Source organism: Cyprinus carpio, chromosome A17 (assembly GCF_018340385.1).
Source record: "Cyprinus carpio isolate SPL01 chromosome A17, ASM1834038v1, whole genome shotgun sequence".
NCBI classification, from domain to species: Eukaryota; Metazoa; Chordata; class Actinopteri; order Cypriniformes; family Cyprinidae; genus Cyprinus; species Cyprinus carpio.
In genome coordinates this window covers 9,524,133-9,542,307 of record NC_056588.1, presented here as the reverse complement: position 1 = coordinate 9,542,307, position 18,175 = coordinate 9,524,133, and the positions used below count along the sequence as shown (strand labels likewise).

General features: G+C 35.4%; 3 protein-coding genes across 4 annotated transcripts; all 3 read left to right on the top strand.

Moving 5' to 3' along the window:
- Positions 1-148: 148 nt before the first annotated feature.
- LOC109108609 (solute carrier family 22 member 7-like) lies at positions 149-7,691 on the top strand. 2 transcript variants are annotated; one of them, XM_042773941.1, is made up of 11 exons: positions 149-1,181; positions 2,596-2,703; positions 2,799-2,902; positions 3,182-3,336; positions 3,811-3,979; positions 4,683-4,806; positions 4,900-5,009; positions 5,140-5,354; positions 5,929-6,037; positions 6,122-6,328; positions 6,527-7,691. In XM_042773941.1, the coding sequence occupies exons 1-11, from the start codon at positions 1,056-1,058 to the stop codon at positions 6,606-6,608; spliced, it is 1,509 nt and encodes a 502-aa protein (XP_042629875.1). In that variant the 5' UTR covers positions 149-1,055; the 3' UTR covers positions 6,609-7,691. The 2 variants fall into 2 exon arrangements, with proteins under 2 accessions (XP_042629875.1, XP_042629874.1); XM_042773940.1 differs by having other exon boundaries at positions 2,317-2,703; positions 6,527-7,688.
- Positions 7,692-8,713: 1,022 nt separating this feature from the next.
- LOC109108040 (solute carrier family 22 member 7-like) lies at positions 8,714-13,276 on the top strand. Its single transcript, XM_019121213.2, has 10 exons — positions 8,714-9,260; positions 9,658-9,761; positions 10,530-10,684; positions 11,061-11,229; positions 11,297-11,420; positions 11,504-11,616; positions 11,770-11,984; positions 12,573-12,681; positions 12,777-12,983; positions 13,165-13,276. Exons 1-10 carry the CDS (start codon positions 8,880-8,882, stop codon positions 13,172-13,174), a joined length of 1,587 nt encoding a protein of 528 aa, XP_018976758.2. The 5' UTR covers positions 8,714-8,879; the 3' UTR covers positions 13,175-13,276.
- A 564-nt stretch (positions 13,277-13,840) lies between these two features.
- LOC109108610 (solute carrier family 22 member 7-like) lies at positions 13,841-14,763 on the top strand. The gene is made up of 2 exons (XM_019121720.2): positions 13,841-14,432; positions 14,528-14,763. The coding sequence occupies exons 1-2, from the start codon at positions 14,052-14,054 to the stop codon at positions 14,528-14,530; spliced, it is 384 nt and encodes a 127-aa protein (XP_018977265.1). The 5' UTR covers positions 13,841-14,051; the 3' UTR covers positions 14,531-14,763.
- The last annotated feature ends 3,412 nt before the right edge of the window (positions 14,764-18,175 follow it).

Here is an 18,175-nt window from a genome sequence, read left to right as displayed (position 1 = left end):
TTTATTGTTGTCTTGAAAATGTTGTGCTGCTTAATATTTTTGTGGAAGATGAATAAAAAGCTTAAAAAGAACAGCACTTATTTGAAATAAAAAGCTTTTGTAACATAAATATCCTTATTGTTTGGGGTCAGTAAGTGTTTTTTTTTTTTTACAATTCAGTGCATTATTTTCTCTTTAAGAAAAACACACTTACTGACCCCAAACTTTTGCACAGTACTGTATACTGATCCAACAAACTGCATGCAATTTTAGAATTTGGGCCAGTTGCCAAAAATAATAAAGCTAAGAACACTACGTAATCACACTTGATCTTTGTGTCCGTCAGACTGCTTCAGGATAAAGGGCAGAAATTAGTTGTACCTATTCTTTTAGCAGTCAGAACACCCATTCACTGCAAACGGTCATTTTAAAGTCTAATCTCTTGTCAGAACAACTTATTCCAGCACAAACAGTTGACAAGATGGGATTGGAGCATAAAAAACTTTGAAACACTGTTTAATCTTACCGCTACAAATTCTGTCTGCATGATTGAGACTAACTGAGGGCTGAGATAAACATATATTTTATATAGTCAAACATGCTGGGCCAGTGAGATCACTGATTCTTTAATTGGTCGGTTCATATTGCTGAAGTGGTTGTGTGTAATAATTTGTTTGTATAATACCTGTCAATGGCCATTACAGCGATTTCAGATTAACTGCGCATCATCATACTCCTGTCTCATTATTCTGATTGGAATTTTTATGTGAAGGGTTTCTACAGTGAAACCCCATGGTGAAATGTCTCACCACATTTCCTCTGAGGATTGTACAACAAAAGCTTTGATTCTAAACTCTGATTTTGCTTGGTGTTGTTATCATGACAGTATAGCAGCTAGAGAGACATTGCACTGTACAGTAGATGATAGACAAATGGAGAGTGAAAGCAGAAATGCCTGAATTGACAGAAATAAAGTTACTCAACAGCCAAAAGCAGCATCTCTTTATAGCTGAAGGGGGCAGAGAGGGAGGAACGATGAAGGGTGTTTGGGGAGGGGCTTCATTTAGTCTTTATTTATGAAGTACTGGTCATTCCTATTCTCCAATAACCATCTGTCTTTGACTCTGCTTGTTAAAGCTCTTCACCATCACAGCACTCGACAAAGATTATCCGCACACTTCAATAATCAAGCTAAAGCAGAGGTGAGTGTCTATTCACTCTTGGAATTTGTTTTAACTGTTTGAATTGTATCGTAGTGCTTCTAAGAGTGTTAAAAAAAAAAAACAACACTGACAAAATATCTTTGTTTTAATCAATGTGATAATTTAATGAACAAAAAAGTCAACAGCTTCACAGTGGACTGTTTTCAAGTGTTTTATTTATTTATTTATTATTATTATTACTGAATGAATTGTTTATTCATTTGAGGATATTTGTACATAAGGGAAAAAAGAGAAGCAATTGGAAAATGAAATCATCAAGTAATACACATTTGAAGTATCCACCATTATTGATAATGGAATGAAATCATTTCCATCAAGCATTCTATCCAAATGCTTTTGAAATGCATTAAGACAGATTGTGTTTTGGTCCAGCTGGTGTGTGTCTCTGCAGCTGTGCACAGCGTTCAAACAGTGCTGTACCCACTGTGGTCCATAGCCTGCTATGAAGCTAATGTAGGGTGAAGGAATGGACTTAAAAAGAATTCATGTTGGTTCACAGAGTTTTCAGAGTCCATTAGCACAATAACTTGAGCTTAAAGGGATACTCCACCCCACAATGAAAATTTTGTCATTAATCACTTACCCCCATGTCGCTCCAAACCCATAAAAGCTCCGTTCGTCTTCGGAACACAATTTAAGATATTTTGGATGAAAACCTGGAGGCTTGAGACTGTCCCATAGACTGCCAAGTAAATAACAGTGCCAAGGTCCATAAAAGGTATGAAAGTCATTGTCAGAATAAATTAATGAATAAATGACAAAATGTTCATTTTGGGGTGGAGTATCCCTTAAATACAAGGCCCTATAAAATCATTCAAAGGCCTGAGTTGCAACAGAGATGGTTTCAACCATTTACTAATTGATTTATCAATTCAAAGTTCAAAAGAACAGCATTTATTTAAAATATTTTTTGTAACATTATAAATGCCTTTACTGTCATATTGATCACTTTGCTTGCTGAAAAAAATTATTAATTTCTTTCTTTCTTTTTTTTTTTTTTTTTAAATCTTACCGACCCCAAACTTTTGAACAGTAGTGTAATGTCATCAAATCACTTGAAATAACTTTATATCAGTTAAGTAATATTGATGTTTTATTGACTACGACATTCCAGGTGACAATGAAGTTTGAGAGCATTTTGGATGAGACGAATGGTTTCGGGCGATACCAGATTGCACTGGTCTTGCTGCTGTTTATACCTCGCATCGCAATCCCGTGTCACTTCCTGATGAACAACTTTATCGCCGCCATCCCATCTCACCATTGTAACATCAGCTCTCTGAGCTCTGAGGGAATCTTTGGAAATCTGAGCCAGGATGAGAGACTGACTGTTAGTATTCCAGTACAGAATGATGGGACTCCTGATTCCTGTCACATGTTCTCTTATCCTCAGTTCCACCTGCTGTCAAACTCCTCCAGCCCCTCAGAGGTTGCTGTAGTCCAGTGCCAGAATGGATGGGAGTATGACAACAGCACGTTCATCAGCACTCTCGCCACACAGGTAAAGTCTCATGATGGTGTATCCATGTGGTTCCTTCTCAGCTCTCTCACCACTCACACTTTTTCCTGTTTCTCTGTCTTTATTTTCTCTATCAGTTTGATTTAGTCTGTGAGAAGAGGGGACTGGCCAGAGCATCAGCCACCATATTTTTTGTTGGTGTCATGGCTGGAACTGTGTTCTTTGGAGTGCTCTGTGATAAGTAAATAACCTCCATTTAGCAACTTTCATACTCTTAAGACTGAAGCAGTGTGAGCACTGGTACTGAGTACTTTCTACCTTTACCCCTAAATGGCAGTAACTTAAAGGTTCATATTAGTACCAAAAGTGTACATACATATTAGTAACTTTTGAAAGAGTACCACCCCATTGACGTTTTGTGCCTTTTTTCTGAGAGTGTATAACAGAGTTCAGTGAAACATAATCATATCATGAATGCAGTATTGATGTGCTAAATGTTCATCTGTGTGTTGTTGTTCAGGTATGGCCGTAGGAGTATGTTGCTGGTGTCCTATGTGTCATCTATAGTGTTCAGTGTTGTTAGTGCTTTCTCAAGCACCTACATCATGTTTGCTGCCTTCCGCTTCCTGACCGGATTCGCACTGACGGGAATCATTAACATATCAGTTGTGCTAAGTAAGTCTTGTCTGAAGCCTAACAAAACTTGAACTGAATTAAGCCGGATGATGACACTGTTGCCTTCTGTAAAGCTGCTTATAACTGAATTCATTAAATAATGGATGAACTTTACAGTTATTGTACTGAACTGAATCAACGCTGAACACTGTCTATAATGACACTATTGTTTTTGGGGGTTTTTTAGAGCTTGAATTTGAATTATTCTCATGTTTCATGAAGTTTGCATGCTGCTTTGCAACAATCTGTATTGTATAAAGTGCTATATAAATAAAAGAAAAGCTGAATTACAAGGTTGCAGATTTCTAAAAATGAAATGTTAAGTATTAAAATTATGTTTTATTAAAGAACATTATGTTACCCTTTTCTCTTCTGGAAATAGGAAAACATGTAGAAAGTGATTTTTTTGTAAATGTTTCACGAAATGTTTTTGTAACATTTCCAATGTTTGATTAAATCTAATCTGTTCTGTAGGTATTGAGTGGGTAGACACTAAACACCGTACTTTAATCGGTGTGTTCGGCAGTATTTCTTGGAGTTTAGGCAATATGCTGCTGGCTGGCTTTGCCTATCTGGTCACTGATTGGAGGATGCTGATTATTACTGTCACTTCTCCTCTTCTTCTTTCTACAGCCATTTGGTGGTAAGAGAACAACATTACGTTTTAAAGAAAAAAATATGTGTTTGTCTATGAGAGTTCTGAGTCTTTCTCACAGTCAGAGCCTTTTTATAAGGTCATGTCATGTTTTTTCTCAGCTGGAAAGATCTCTCTCTCTCTCTCTCTCTCTCTTTCTCTCTCTCTCCAAATAATAAAACTCATGTGTAGTACTGGCTACAGTACATCCATGAGCCTCAGCACTTCTCACAGATAATGTAATTTGTCCTAAATTACCTCCAAGAGCCCTTGTACCTTTCGTCGTCAAATTATATCCTATATATATATATATATATATATATATATATATATATAATATAGGTATATATATATATGTGTATATATATATATATATATATATCTGTTCTAGCTCTGTTCTAAACAAGCTGTCAATTCCATTGTGAATGACATAATCAATTCTCTCTTTTTTAAACTATATGCATTTAATGTTTTGTATTTTGCACTTTGTTTCTATACTGTACACAATGAGTATAATTTTAAAAATAGCTTTTAATATTAATATATCTTACCATCATTTAATCATGTCATTAACACCACTTCATTCTCCATTTTCTTTCAAGTTTGTATTAAAAAGTTTGAAATTTCTGAGCTGGTTATGACTAAAAAATTTTAAAATCATTACAACCTATTTCTACTGTGAAGAAAGAATGGTTGGTTAATATATTTGTAGGTGGATCCCTGAATCAGCGCGGTGGCTAATAGCCAATGGAAAGGTAGAAACGGCATACAAATACCTGCAAAAATGTGCTACTTTTAATGAAAGACGAGACTTTACATCTAGAGTCAAACCAGAGGTAAACAGGATCTCATTTGCCATAATTTAAATACTTGCAAAGAATTTAATTTCACAAAGGTTTAAAACACCTTTCTTCCTGTTTCCATCACAGGCTTTGTCCACTGTAACAACTGTGGATCACCATGTTCACAGTTACACTTACTTAGACCTATTCAAAACCCCACAGATGAGGAGACTCACACTTTTCACTGGCATAGTGTGGTAGGTATTTGTGTGTGCACTAATTTGAGTGTTTTATGTTGTCAGAAAGTGCCTCTATTTACCGAATATGTGTAAGCAAAGACCTTATCTCCTTATTTTATTTTATTTATTTTTATTTATTTTTTTGCAGGTATGGAGTTGCTTCTACATACTACGGCATCAGCTTTAACATCACTGGCTTTGGGCTTGGTCTTTACCTGACACACTTCATTTATGCAGCCATAGAAGTGCCAGCGAAAATCCTCATCTACTTTAGTCTCAATAAGGTTGGCCGTAGAATCACTCAGACCGCGACACTGGTGCTCACAGGAGTCTGCATACTCATCAACATCATCACACCCATAGGTTTGTAGATCAAATCTGTCATTTCTATTTCTAACAAAGCAGCCCTGTAGTTTCGAGTGTACTTTAAATCAATGGCATACTCACACACCGCAATGGTTCTAAAAGGGACAAGGTCAGCAGGAAAAAACAATGCTAAAAGCAAATTATAAATTCCAAATGACCATTTGATTTGCATTGTTAGGGCAGAAAATACGTAAGTGCATCAGGTTTTAAAATGTTATTGTTGGACCTGTTCAATTTATGGTAATATTAATAAATTTTAATGCTCAATTTTAAGGATATTTTCTATTTTAGGACAAGTTTTGATACTGTTTTGACACTGATGGTTAGGTTTAGGGGTGGAGCTTCATGATTTATTTATTTATTATATGTTTCGGTACGAATCACTTTGTACAATTTTATATTAAATCAGTACACCGTAAAATAGTTATGTTATCTCATGAGGTCGTGTTGCAACCACTTCTTTGCCCAAAACTGTTTTGCCCATTTTTTCTAAATGGCATGAATGACATGTGATTTGGTTATGTGATGATTTTCTCTGACCTCTTCTGTGCGAATGTTTCTATGGGTTTAGAATACTGGACGTTTCGCACTGTGATCACAGTGTTGGGTAAAGGACTTTCAGAGGCTTCGTTCACAACTGTGTTCTTATACACCACTGAGCTCTATCCTACAGTCATGAGGTTAGTGTCTGCCATTTTCCTTTTCAATTATTAAGCTCACTCGGTTTCAAAAATGCTTCCGTTCTCTCAACTTCATGTCTATAGGCAGAATGGGCTAGGCTACGCCAGTTTTATGGCACGTTTGGGGGCATCCATTTCTCCTCTTATCATGCTCTTAGAAGACATGTGGACGCTCCTCCCAGAGGTCATTTTCTGCACGCTGGCCATCTTTTCTGGTCTCATAGCTTGGCTTCTCCCTGAAACCAACAACGCAAGATTACAAGAAACCATAGAAGATATCGAACAGATGAGGTATAGAAAAAATGAAACAAAATACAAGAAAAGGTCTTTAATGCACTTTGCAATTGTTTTCTTCTTTAGTTTTTTTGTTTTCTTTTTGCAAACATCAACTTTTATACCTGACACAAAACCGCAGTTGTTATTTGGTTTGTCTTTCTTTTACTCATTTTTAAATTCACAGTAATTTTCTTTATTATTTATCTTTTACAGAAAGAAACCTATTTATTTCACAACAGAGGATCAGATTAACGTCCCTTTAAAGTTGCCCATCTCTGCAGACACAACGCAGTGATATGCAAATCACTTCGCAAGCTCAAAAATCCTTCATCCTGCCATAGGGACAATTCTCATGAGCTGTACTTGACATCAGATCCTGCCTTAAGTATATAACTAATAAAACTCTTGATTCATGGAGTCTTAGTGTACTGATTTACTTTCTTTCTTAGGATTAAAGAAATTTAGATTCAGTCTTTTTGCTCATATGTAACCTAATATTAGATACATATTTAGTTAATCTCTATAATTAATCTCTCTCTTTAAGTGTTTTTTTTCCTGCACACAGCACCATGGACAGCACTAGCTTTTGAAACTGGGTTCTGTTTGACAGCACCCTGGACAGCTCCACATTACATTAGTCTGACCTCTGTTAATGAGCTGTGGAAGCCTTCTCCCATAATGACAACAAACCAGTATATCACACATGTACATAATTCTTCAAATTATTTTATTGACAGCACATATATGATCATACAATGAGTAACTCTGACTTAACTCTTTTTGATTGGATGAGTCATAATGTAAGTTATTATACAGACTGAACACAGCTCATATATCCAATCAGAGACATTTGTTAAAAACATACTCTGACTTGTACACAAAATGAGTGTGCCATGTCTCATTCAGAAAAAAAAAAGTTTTTGTAACCAGTTTTGCTTATTATCTAAACTTTATCCCAAGTGATTCTGTGGTAAATACCGAATTATAGAGAGAAGGCTTGAATGTAAGCAGACAGACTATTTGTGTTCAACAAGTTAGCTGGCCAACAGCGCATCCCTTATGCAGTTATATAAAGTTGTTTAAATGGATACTGGGCGTGAGTGAGAAAGGAAAGTGCCTTCCACTTTCCTACAGTACCTAGAGCTTTCTGTGTTAAAAATCTTCATTTGACCTGGACATAATTGAAGGAAGTTTTTGTTGCTACATGTTAAGTCCTTCTAATAATCGTACCATGTTACATAAACTCTAGATGGCAGTAGTGACAGATTTTGGAGAAAGAGTAGTTACTCTTTAAGTGAGACTCAACAGCTTTAATTCCTTCCAGTCTGCAGTTTTGTCAGAGATCAAATTTTGATTTAACTGGTGCTACATCATTAAATTAATGCTTTTAATCAGTAAGGATGCATTAAACCGTTCAAAAGTGGCAGTAAAGATTGCTATTTGTTATATAAATTTTTTTTTTAATATATTAATTTTATCATGGTTTCCACAAAAATGTTAAGCTGCACAACTGTTTTTAACATTGATGATACAAAAACAACAAATCAAAAAAGTATATTAGAATGATTTCTGAAAGATCATGTGACAAATTCATCTTTGACATTACATGAATAAATTATATTTTAAAATATATATTAAAATAGAAAACAGTTGTTTTAAATTGTAATATTTAATTCAATAATAATTAAAACGTTTAGTTCAAAATATAGTAATATGATATATATTTTCTAATATACTGTAAGTATTTTAGAGACCTGCCTTTATCCCCAGTTTGACTATGTACTGTACAACACTGTTGTCATTTATTAAGCAGGAAGTCTGACAAATGACTAGTAGAAGGTCAGGCCTCCACTGTGGTTTCAACACTCTCTGTGTTAAATGTTAATTTACTAAAAAAAATCACTTATGTACAATCTTTCAGTGCAAAGTGTCTGTCCATGTCTGTTTCTGAATTACATCAACTGTTTTTTCAGTGTATTTATGTTACTTTAAATGTGTGTGAAGTTACATTAAGTCAACATACTTTATGTGTGTGTGCATGTGTGAGTTTGTGTTTGAGAAAAAGAGATGAAAGAGAAAAAGAATATGTATGAATGTATTTCATGTCAGTATATGAGAGGTTAATGATCTACAGTCGCCGTGATTTTGTCAGGTAAGACATGTTCCTGGATCAACATCTTTTGTTGATCCTGGATCAACATTACTGTCCAAAAATATAGACCTAACCCAATCCCCACCCCAAAACCTAACCCTACCCATAATTTATTCCTAAAATCAGAGAGAAATGATAGGTGAACAACAAGGGTGTAGAAGCATCTAACCCTTATTGTAAGTTTAAAACTGACATTTCTTGAAAACGTATCCCTCGATTCTGATTGGTTGATTGGAATGTTGTTCCAGGATCAACAAGGATGTTGATCCAGGAATGTGTTGTACTTGGTGAAATCACATTCACCAATGATCTACATAAGAGCAGTGAATGTGTAAGACTTATGATAGGACAAACTCAAGTCCATATCACCCTCACTGCTTCTTTGAGCCACATCGGAAGATTTGATCAGCAAAGATGAAGTTTGAGAACCTGTTGGCTGAGGTTGGGGGGTTTGGAAAATACCAGATCAGTATCATCGCCCTTTTGGTGATTCCGAGAGTCACGCTGCCGTTTCACTTCCTGTTAAACAACTTCATTGCCGCCATCCCATCTCATCATTGTGATATCAGCTCTCTGGATGCTGATGGGATCCTTGGGAATCTGAGTCAAGAAGAGAGACTGACTGTCAGTATTCCTGCACAGGAAGATGGGAGTCCTGCTTCCTGTCACATGTTCTCCCAACCTCAGTTCAACCTGTTGACAAACTCCACCAGCAGCACAGAACTTCCTGTGGTGGAGTGTCAGAACGGATGGGAGTATGACAACAGCACATTTAAGTCAGCCTTGGCTACTGAGGTAATTCAATTTATTTGTCTTTCATTCAAATGAATTTTTATAACTATAAAATGTTAAATATGTTTGAATATGGTCTCCACAGTACTTCTTATCACAGTACTTCACCTAAATAAATGTTAAAGCTGAAGTTTTTAGTTTTTTTATCTTAATATTCAGAGACAATTCTAAGTCATTTTTTTAAGGGTTGATTTCCCCAAAAGGTTGGCTCAACCAATGGTGTAATTTTGGGGGCGGGACTTTTTGTTTCTCAGACTAGTGCAAGAATTACATGCTGCTTTAAATACAAATATTTTTGAATAAAGCATAGTTGTAGTTCAGACGTTGTTCAATTCAGACGTACAACCCTGATCAAAAGAAAAAGGACATCTCTCCAATAATGTATGTGTTCCTCTTTCAGTTTGAATTGGTGTGCGACAGGAAAGGTCTGAATAAAGCCACAGCCACTATCTTCTTCGTTGGTGTGATGCTAGGAGCAGCCATTTTTGGCTGGCTGAGTGACAGGTGAGACTTAATGTATAATATGGATCAAGGGCCTTCATGAGATATAGTGAGTGCTGATGCTACAACAGCATGCCAAGTTATAAGCTAATCATAAGTTGAAATATAACTACAGTATACTGTTAGTTAGCTACACCACCAAAAAAACAAACATATTACTTAAGTGAGCAATAAGTGTTTAAAAAAATGACTGGTTTTGAATAAATAGACATCTAAATATTGGTTTAAGTATCAATTGGAAAAAGTAAATCCATACTATATACAGCAAAAAATACTCTAACTGGGTTGAAAATCTAGATATAGAACAGGAACTCAAATAACTATGAATCAGCCTTTCCAGCACCGCATGCAAATAAAAGAACTATTTAGGATGAATCGATTCACTAGAATGAACTACATTTCAACCCTTTTACATGCATATAAGAAAGAAGACCATTTAGTATGAATCGATTCACTAGAATGAGCCAATCTTATAATGTGACATGCATATGAGAGAGAATCGTTTCAGACAAATCAGTTCACTATAATGAACCAGACAACAGTACATGCTTTTGAGGGAGAGGGGATCATTTAGGACAAACTGATTTACTGTCACAAAGACCTGTTTAGGAGACAGCATTGTTCCTTTAAAGACATTAAAAAGTTGCTTGCTCTGGAAAAAGCTAAACTGCTTTGAAAACAGCTGAACTCATGTGACGCTATTTAAAAACGTAATTGGTTGTGTCACTTGTTGTTATTTATTCCTGAACACTGCAATTGTGTTTATTCCAGGTATGGTAGGAAACGAATGCTGATGGTGTCTTACCTGATAGCCATTTTGTTTGGGGTGGCCAGTGCATTGTCTCAGTCCTTCATCATGTTTGCTATAATGAGGTTCTTCACTGGAATGGGTCTTACAGGCATCAGTATCATCTCCATCGTCCTGTGTGAGTGCTTTCTTACATACCTAGGGGTGACTTATTAATATGTATTTTAGAATTAATATGCTTAAAACCCAATATAGTTTTTAGTAGACAGATTTTACAAACACAGCTCAACACTTGTTAAGTACCAGATGAAGCAACGTTTTCAAATTAACTGGTTAAATGAATGATTCAATGACTCACTTACTCATGACATTCCAGCATGAATCAACATTTTGAACAGATTGAATGAATGATTGAATGACTCACTCATAAAGTACAGTAAGTCACTTGACTATCATAAAGATTAAACTTGCAGAAAGTCACTTATAAATTCCTGCCACTAATGCACAGACTGACAATCTATTTGAAATAATATAACATTATTATTATTCATCAGGTGTAGAATGGGCTGATATTGAACACAGGACGATTGCTGGCGTTATAATCAGTTTTGATTGGTCACTCAGCACTATGATATTGCCTGGCATTGCCTATCTCGTCAACGACTGGAGGAGTCTGGTCATCACAGTAACTGCTCCTCTCGGACTGGCAGTGATCACATGGAGGTAAGATGTTACTATGATTGACTCAAATGTCCAATTTTCCCAAATCACCTACATTTCTGTCTTCTAGATGGATCCCAGAGTCAGCACGATGGCTCATAACCAATGGGCGACTGGAAGAGGCCCATTTTTACCTGAGCAAATGTGCCACAGCCAATAACAAACAACAAAACCTCAGAGACATCAAACCAGAGGTAACATTTTAATATGTTATTTTTGAGGAAGTAATGACATTTTCCTGCATTTTTCTAAAGCTTTTTGGAACATGACCTTTCAGACCCTTGCCAACATTATAATTGCTGAGGACAGAGGTGACAGGAAGTACTCATATCTGGATCTTGTGAGGTCTTCTAAGATGAGAAAACTGGCTCTACTTACTGGAATCACCTGGTGGGAATGTTTTGTCTAGAGAATAGACTTTATAATGGCTAAAATTATGGTTTGCTCTTCAAACTCAAGTCAGGACATCCGGGTTTGATATTACTAGATACTAGATACTAGATATTGAGTGATACTAGATATTGAAGTAAGTTGTTTTTGCAGGTTTGGAGTGGCATTCACTTACTATGGCATCAGTTTGAATATCAGTGGTTTTGGGCTGAACTTGTACCTGACCCAGTTTATTTTTGGGGCCATAGAGCTGCCATCAAAACTGGTGGCCTATTTGTGTCTTGATAGACTTGGCCGCAGGTACAGCCAGGTGGGCACGCTGATTACAACAGGGGTCTGCATTGGCATCACTGTCCTCATTCCAAGAGGTAAATTACAGATCATAATAATGCCACAATCATGCGACTGACTCTCAACTTGCTTTATAACTGTGAATGTTTGTTTTGTTTTGTTTATTCCATTACATAACAACCATTTATTATGAAGTTGTCATCATGAGTCAGGCATTTCATTGAATTTATTATGTGAATGTTTTGTATTTACAGTCAGTCATTTATTGTGACATCACAACCATGTGTTTAGCTTTTCAGTCCATTTAAATAAATTAACAATAAGTACTTGGAATGTCACAGTTTTGAAAGACTAAATGTGATTATATAAAAGTTATTCATTTTGATTTCATAAGTGTTCAGCATTTCAGTCATTCTGAAATGTGAAATTTTAAAAGGTTTTTGATGTCAAAATCTGTGTATTTTTTTCCATTTAAAATACACCTTATCCCAGTTTAATATGAAAAGCCAACTTAATGGCTAAGTATCAAATAAAATACTTACTTAATAAAGTGGGCAAGTATAAAATCTAATTTCCTGTGGATCTTGAGATATTAATCACATTTTAGTCATGCATTTCAGTCATGTAATTTATGGGTCAGGTTATGTCTCTGGTCCTGTCTTTAGATTTGTGGCTGCCCCGTACAGTCATTTCTGTGCTGGGTAAAGGATTCTCAGAGGCCTCCTTCACATGTGTTTTCCTTTATACCACTGAGCTCTACCCGACTGTGTTACGGTCAGTTGTTTATCATTTGCAAATCTACTTGTGTTTGAACATTAAATGAAAAATTGAAAAAGGGCTTGTTAACATTCTCTCACTTCTGACCTTAGGCAGAATGGATTGGGCTATAGCTCATTTGTTGGTCGTGTTGGCGTTTCTCTTGCACCTCTTGTAAGCCTCCTGGACGCGGTCTGGCTTCCTCTGCCACAGGTCCTGTTTTGCACTGTAGCCATCAGTGCAGGTCTCCTTGCGCTGCTCCTCTCTGAGACCCACAACGTGCGGCTTCCGGAGACTATTGAGGACATTGAGAAAACTAGGTGAATAATCATTTACTACTACTACTACTAGAATCTTTTTTTAATTGCTCAATAAATCATTTTATATTTAAGATAATAAAATCGATTGTCATAATATAATTCTGATACATAATATATCTTGCAGTGTTTTATAGGAACCCGATATAAAAATATAAAAACATATTTTTTTTGATTTACTCAGGAAAAAATGAGTGTGTTCACATCATGAATATGGAATGGAGCCCTACAAGCAGACAAAGTGAATCTAAATTGTAGAGAAGATGAATCTAATAAAAACCAAACTCATCATTGAATTGTCTTGGTCTTTATTTAATCACTTACTCTTGTGGCACTCTTGGTCATTTATTTATTTATTTTTTATTTTTGATGTTTTTGCAATAAGTATCTTATGCTCTGCATGTATTTGAGCAACAGTATAGTGAAAACAATAGTGTTGTAAAATATTCTAACATTTTAAAATAACAGTTTTCTATAATACATTTTAAAATGTAATTTATTCCTGTGATGGCAAAGCTGAATTTCCAGCAGCCATTACTCCAGTCTTTCGTGTCACATGATCCTTCAGAAATCATTCTGATGATTTTGATGATTTGGTGCTATCATTTAAAATATTCTGCTGCTTTATATATATTTTTTTAAGGAAGAACAGCATGTATTTTAAACAGAAATGTTTTGTAACATTATAAATGCCTTTAGTGACACTTTGATCAATTTAATACTTACTTGCTGAATTTAAATATTATTTTCTTTCATTCTTGAATTTCTTTTAAACCAGACATCACAGTAAAGACAACATTCATGTCCCATTCATGTTACAAGTCAACAGACTGGCTGCTTTGAGGGCAAAGTTATGATAATCTCAGAATGACAAAGCAAGAATGAACTTCTGTTGTAAAATCAGCAATGTAAAGTTTCAACCAATGGGTTTAATTTTTACAAATGTTCCACAAAGCTTTAAACATTCCCTCTGTTAACCATTTTTCTCCTTTAGAGTGTTATGACTGTGAGGTATAAACAAATGAGCCAGGTGAGACAGATCCTCAGCCAGGTTGAACACAGAGCACTAGGATGAAGTTTGAAGATCTTCTCTCAGAAATTAATGGATTCGGATGTTTCCAGAAGATGGTCCTGTGCATCAATTTCTTTGGGCGATTCAGTCTTGCGTGTCATTTTTTGTTAGGCAACTTTATTGCTGTTATCCCATCTCACCATTGCAGCATCAGCTCTCTGGATGCTGATGAGATCTTTGAGAACCTGACTCAAGAGGAGAGACTGACTGTCAGTATTCCAGTACAGAAAGATGGGACTCCTGCTTCCTGTCACATGTTCTCTTATCCTCAGTTCCACCTGCTGTCAAACTCCTCCAGCCCCTCAGAGGTTGCTGCAGTCCAGTGCCAGAATGGATGGGAGTATGACAACAGCATATTCATCAGCACTCTCACCACACAGGTGAGAAGACTCCTTCTTTTTAATTTATTGCTGATTTATACACTTTGTACTTTTCTCTAGTTGTGACCTCTGTCGTTCTTTTGTGTGTCTTTCAGTGACAGCCTTTGACAGCCTTTCTTGGACATTTGCCTTCATGAGCTTTTCACTGATTGCATACTTCATTCGAGACTGGAGATGGCTGACAGTTGCCATCTCATTGCCCACTGTTATTGCCACAATCACTTGGTGGTGAGTGTAAATAAACCTAATCAGACGTCATTAAAACATCTGAAAATCATTTGGTACATGTAATATGCCTTTTTTCAAAAAGTAGCTTGCAGATCAGAGTACATGCTGCACATTCTCAATATAAAATAATTAATATTTCATAAATATTAATTTGGTATTATAAATGGGAACCAGAATAAACTCTCTCAATTATAACTAACTTTAACACCAAATAAAGCTCATTATTATCTTCATAAATATGCTGTCATGAACCGTAAAAAGGAAATTATTGCCAACATAAAACCTGAGGTGAGAGAATCTAAATTAATTTCCAGAAGGAAATCCAAAATATCAGTGAAAAAATATTTGTTATTTTAAAATACCCGAAATATATTTTTGTTAACAATGGCACAGTATAGCAAATTTTCTCCCTGCTTAGAAACAGATTACTGAAAAAGAAAAGCATGTAGCTTGGTTCATTCCATTAGTTGTTGATTGGATGGAGGCAGATCTGAATGCCAGCTGCAGTCAACTGTAAGAAAAGGGCAGGGTTTTAGCAGACGAGATGATGGAGAAGTCAGACATATGTCACCAGAAAGAAGTCTGTCGTATCACGGGAAAATCAAGTCATGAAAATTTTATTTAAAAAAAAAGGCAAAGTAAATAAAATTAATCAAATAAAACAAAAAATTAACACATGCATGGATAAACTGTTCACAGTAAGATCTACAACATGACTTTTGAAAATAGTTTTTGTTAATCAGAAACTGATTGGATGGTCAAAACCTGTCACATACTTTTTCTAAAACAGGATCTAAATACCTTTATTGGCTAACACCCAATGTTCCATGGACTCCATGGAGAAATGTCAGCAGAAAACTTGTTTGTAGAGGAAGAGGAATTTACTACAAAGATTACAAAGCCATAGTTCTTTCCTTCAAAATAACATGCACAGATCAAATAATCGTAGGAACATGTAATGAGAAAGTAAACTGGGCCAGGAACTGTGTTTGTTTTCTTGCTTTTATTTTAGCGTTGTTTGCTAACCATAGTTACTGACAGAGGAAACAGGAAGTATTCATACCTGGATCTGGTCAGGACTCCTAAGATGAGGAGACTGGCTTTACTCACAGGACTCACCTGGTGTGTACTGAACTATCACTGTTTCATCAGTAAAAGAGAGAATTACAACTGACTGACCTTACAACACGAAGAGTGAATGACAGTGCCCCCCCTTCCCATATATACAGTTTCCCCTTTGACATACTGCCTTGAACATTTTTGCCTATTACAAGATCTTTCTTTCTCTTGCCATTCAGATAAGTCAGTGGTTCATACGGTGATTGCTGTACTGGGAAAATGCTCCTCTGCCACGTCTTTCGGCACAGTTAATTTGTATAGCTCTGAGCTTTACCCCACTGTTGTCAGGTATGAAACCAGTTTAATTCTTAATTGTACTGTAGTAGAAATGAGATCTAGTGCCAATTGAAAGGTTTGGGGTTGGTAAGATCTTTAAATTTTTACGCTGAACACAATACAGTAATATTGTGAAATATTACTACAATTATTATATTGTTTAACTTATAAACTTTTTAAAAATATATATATTAAAATGTAATTAATTCCTGTGATGGCAAAGCTGAATTTCCAGCAAGCATTACTCCAGACTTCAACGTCACATGATCATTCAGAAGTCATCCTAATTTCTTAATTTGTTGCTTAAGAAACGTTTTATCTTCAATGTTGAAAACAGTTGTGCTGCTAACAATTTTTGTGGAAATGGTCATACATTTTTTAGCATTCTTTGATAAGTTAAACATTCAAAAGAACAGCATTTATTTTAAACAGAAATCTTTGTAACATTATAGATGTCTTTAATGTCACTTTTGATCAAATTATTGCATCCTTGCTTACCCCAAATATTTGTGCAGTGCTAACAATTTGTAAATGGTATTTTTATTTTTATTTTTGAAGTTTTATACATGGTCATAACTGCAAAAAGGTTGGGCAGCATTTAGCATTCTTTGATAAGTTAAACATTCAAAAAAAAATCATTTATAAGTTAAACATTCAAAAGAACAGCATTTATTTCAAACATAAATCATATTCTAAGAATTCATCTAAGTTCATATTGTTGTTTTAAATTAAAATTCTAAGAATTCATCTAAGTTCATTTTGTTGTTTTAAATTACAGGAAGGGCTCTGATGACTCGAAATGGAAAGACAGTTTAATTGTGCAGAACACATAAATGTAGAAGAATTGGTTTTTTTAAACCCATATGTGTCATCATTTAATTAAAACATTTGAAGAGAAATTTGAAGGGGGATGTTGCATGTTTTGCTCATTGTGGTGTTTTTGTCAGAATGGTGTGGACTCACTAATCCACATTTAAAGGAATACTGCAGGAGGAATAGCTCACAAGCGTTTCACATTCAGTTATCCTCACTGTTTTTTCTGATAATTAGTCAACATACTGTACTTAAAAGCAAAAATTGATTTGGATTCTTACCACATATGAGCTGTATTAGTTTCACAGCAAGACAGTTTCCAGGATAAATTAAATTTTGAGTAATTTTTTACAGGACAAGAAATAATCTGTGCCTGGAAACAGTGTTGGGGAAAGTTACTTTTAAAAGTAGTGTTACAATATTGTGTTACTCCATGAAGAGTAACTTATTGCATTACTTACTGTAGTTACTTTTTATGTTACTTTTTGTTACCTGGGCTGGGCTTGCTTATTTGTTTTTTAATAACAAAAAATGCAAAAGTTATATTTTTGGCAACTGTTAGGCCCTTTCACACCAAAAGCCTGAGGCCTCTCCATCTCATTCCCAGTTTCTCTCAATATGGGATAGGAGAGGTGTCAGTAAATAAAATTGGAAAACAACGTAACTTGTGTTACTTATTTGAAAAAAATCTGATATTTTGTTGTAAATATAAATGTAATGCTTTAATAGTTACTTGAAAAAAGTAATCTAATTACATAACTTGTGTTACTTGTAATGCGTTACCCCAACATTGCCTGTAAATATATTTGATAAAATGGTACTGGTTTACTAACTTTATATGTACAGTTTAATCAAGGTGTTTCATCTAGGATAATGGCGGAAGATATGTTACGAACTTGAAACCTGAGTTTACTGTTCATTAACCAGTAATCTGGAATCTTGCCCTAGTGCTTCTCAAGTGTCTGTAAAATGCAGAATGTAAGTGTTTATGTCTGTGGAGAAGGAAATGAATAAAGTGATTTCTTTCTTTGGGCCTATGCACACAACATAAAAAACATTAAGGGCCTTAACTTTGATTAAATCCTCTTGATACAGAAGTTTTGTGAACCACAAAGCCTTGCACAATGAGCTTGTTGGATAACAGCTGTCTGAAAGGTTTTCTAAACCCAGATCAGTGCTGACGTTTGTGTTTTAATGAAGACAAAAGTTAATCTGTGCAAATGACCATACAAAAAAACCCAATCTGTCAGCATCAGCTAAGAATGAGTTTCTACTTTTACACTCCTTTTCTAAACGAATCTATAGGC

What these genes read in the sequence shown, in the direction of transcription:
- LOC109108040 (XM_019121213.2), top strand. Translation starts at nt 8,880, where the DNA reads ATGAAGTTTGAGAACCTGTTGGCTGAGGTTGGGGGGTTTGGAAAATAC. An exon ending in TTTGGCTGGCTGAGTGACAG is followed by an intron (nt 9,762 to 10,529) that starts GTGAGACTTAAT and finishes TGTTTATTCCAG; the next exon opens with GTATGGTAGGAAACGAATGC. An exon ending in CTGGCAGTGATCACATGGAG is followed by an intron (nt 11,230 to 11,296) that starts GTAAGATGTTAC and finishes TCTGTCTTCTAG; the next exon opens with ATGGATCCCAGAGTCAGCAC.
- LOC109108610 (XM_019121720.2), top strand. Translation starts at nt 14,052, where the DNA reads ATGAAGTTTGAAGATCTTCTCTCAGAAATTAATGGATTCGGATGTTTC.
- LOC109108609 (XM_042773940.1), top strand. Translation starts at nt 1,056, where the DNA reads ATGAAGTACTGGTCATTCCTATTCTCCAATAACCATCTGTCTTTGACT. An exon ending in TAACATATCAGTTGTGCTAA is followed by an intron (nt 3,337 to 3,810) that starts GTAAGTCTTGTC and finishes TCTGTTCTGTAG; the next exon opens with GTATTGAGTGGGTAGACACT. An exon ending in CTTTTCACTGGCATAGTGTG is followed by an intron (nt 5,010 to 5,139) that starts GTAGGTATTTGT and finishes ATTTTTTTGCAG; the next exon opens with GTATGGAGTTGCTTCTACAT.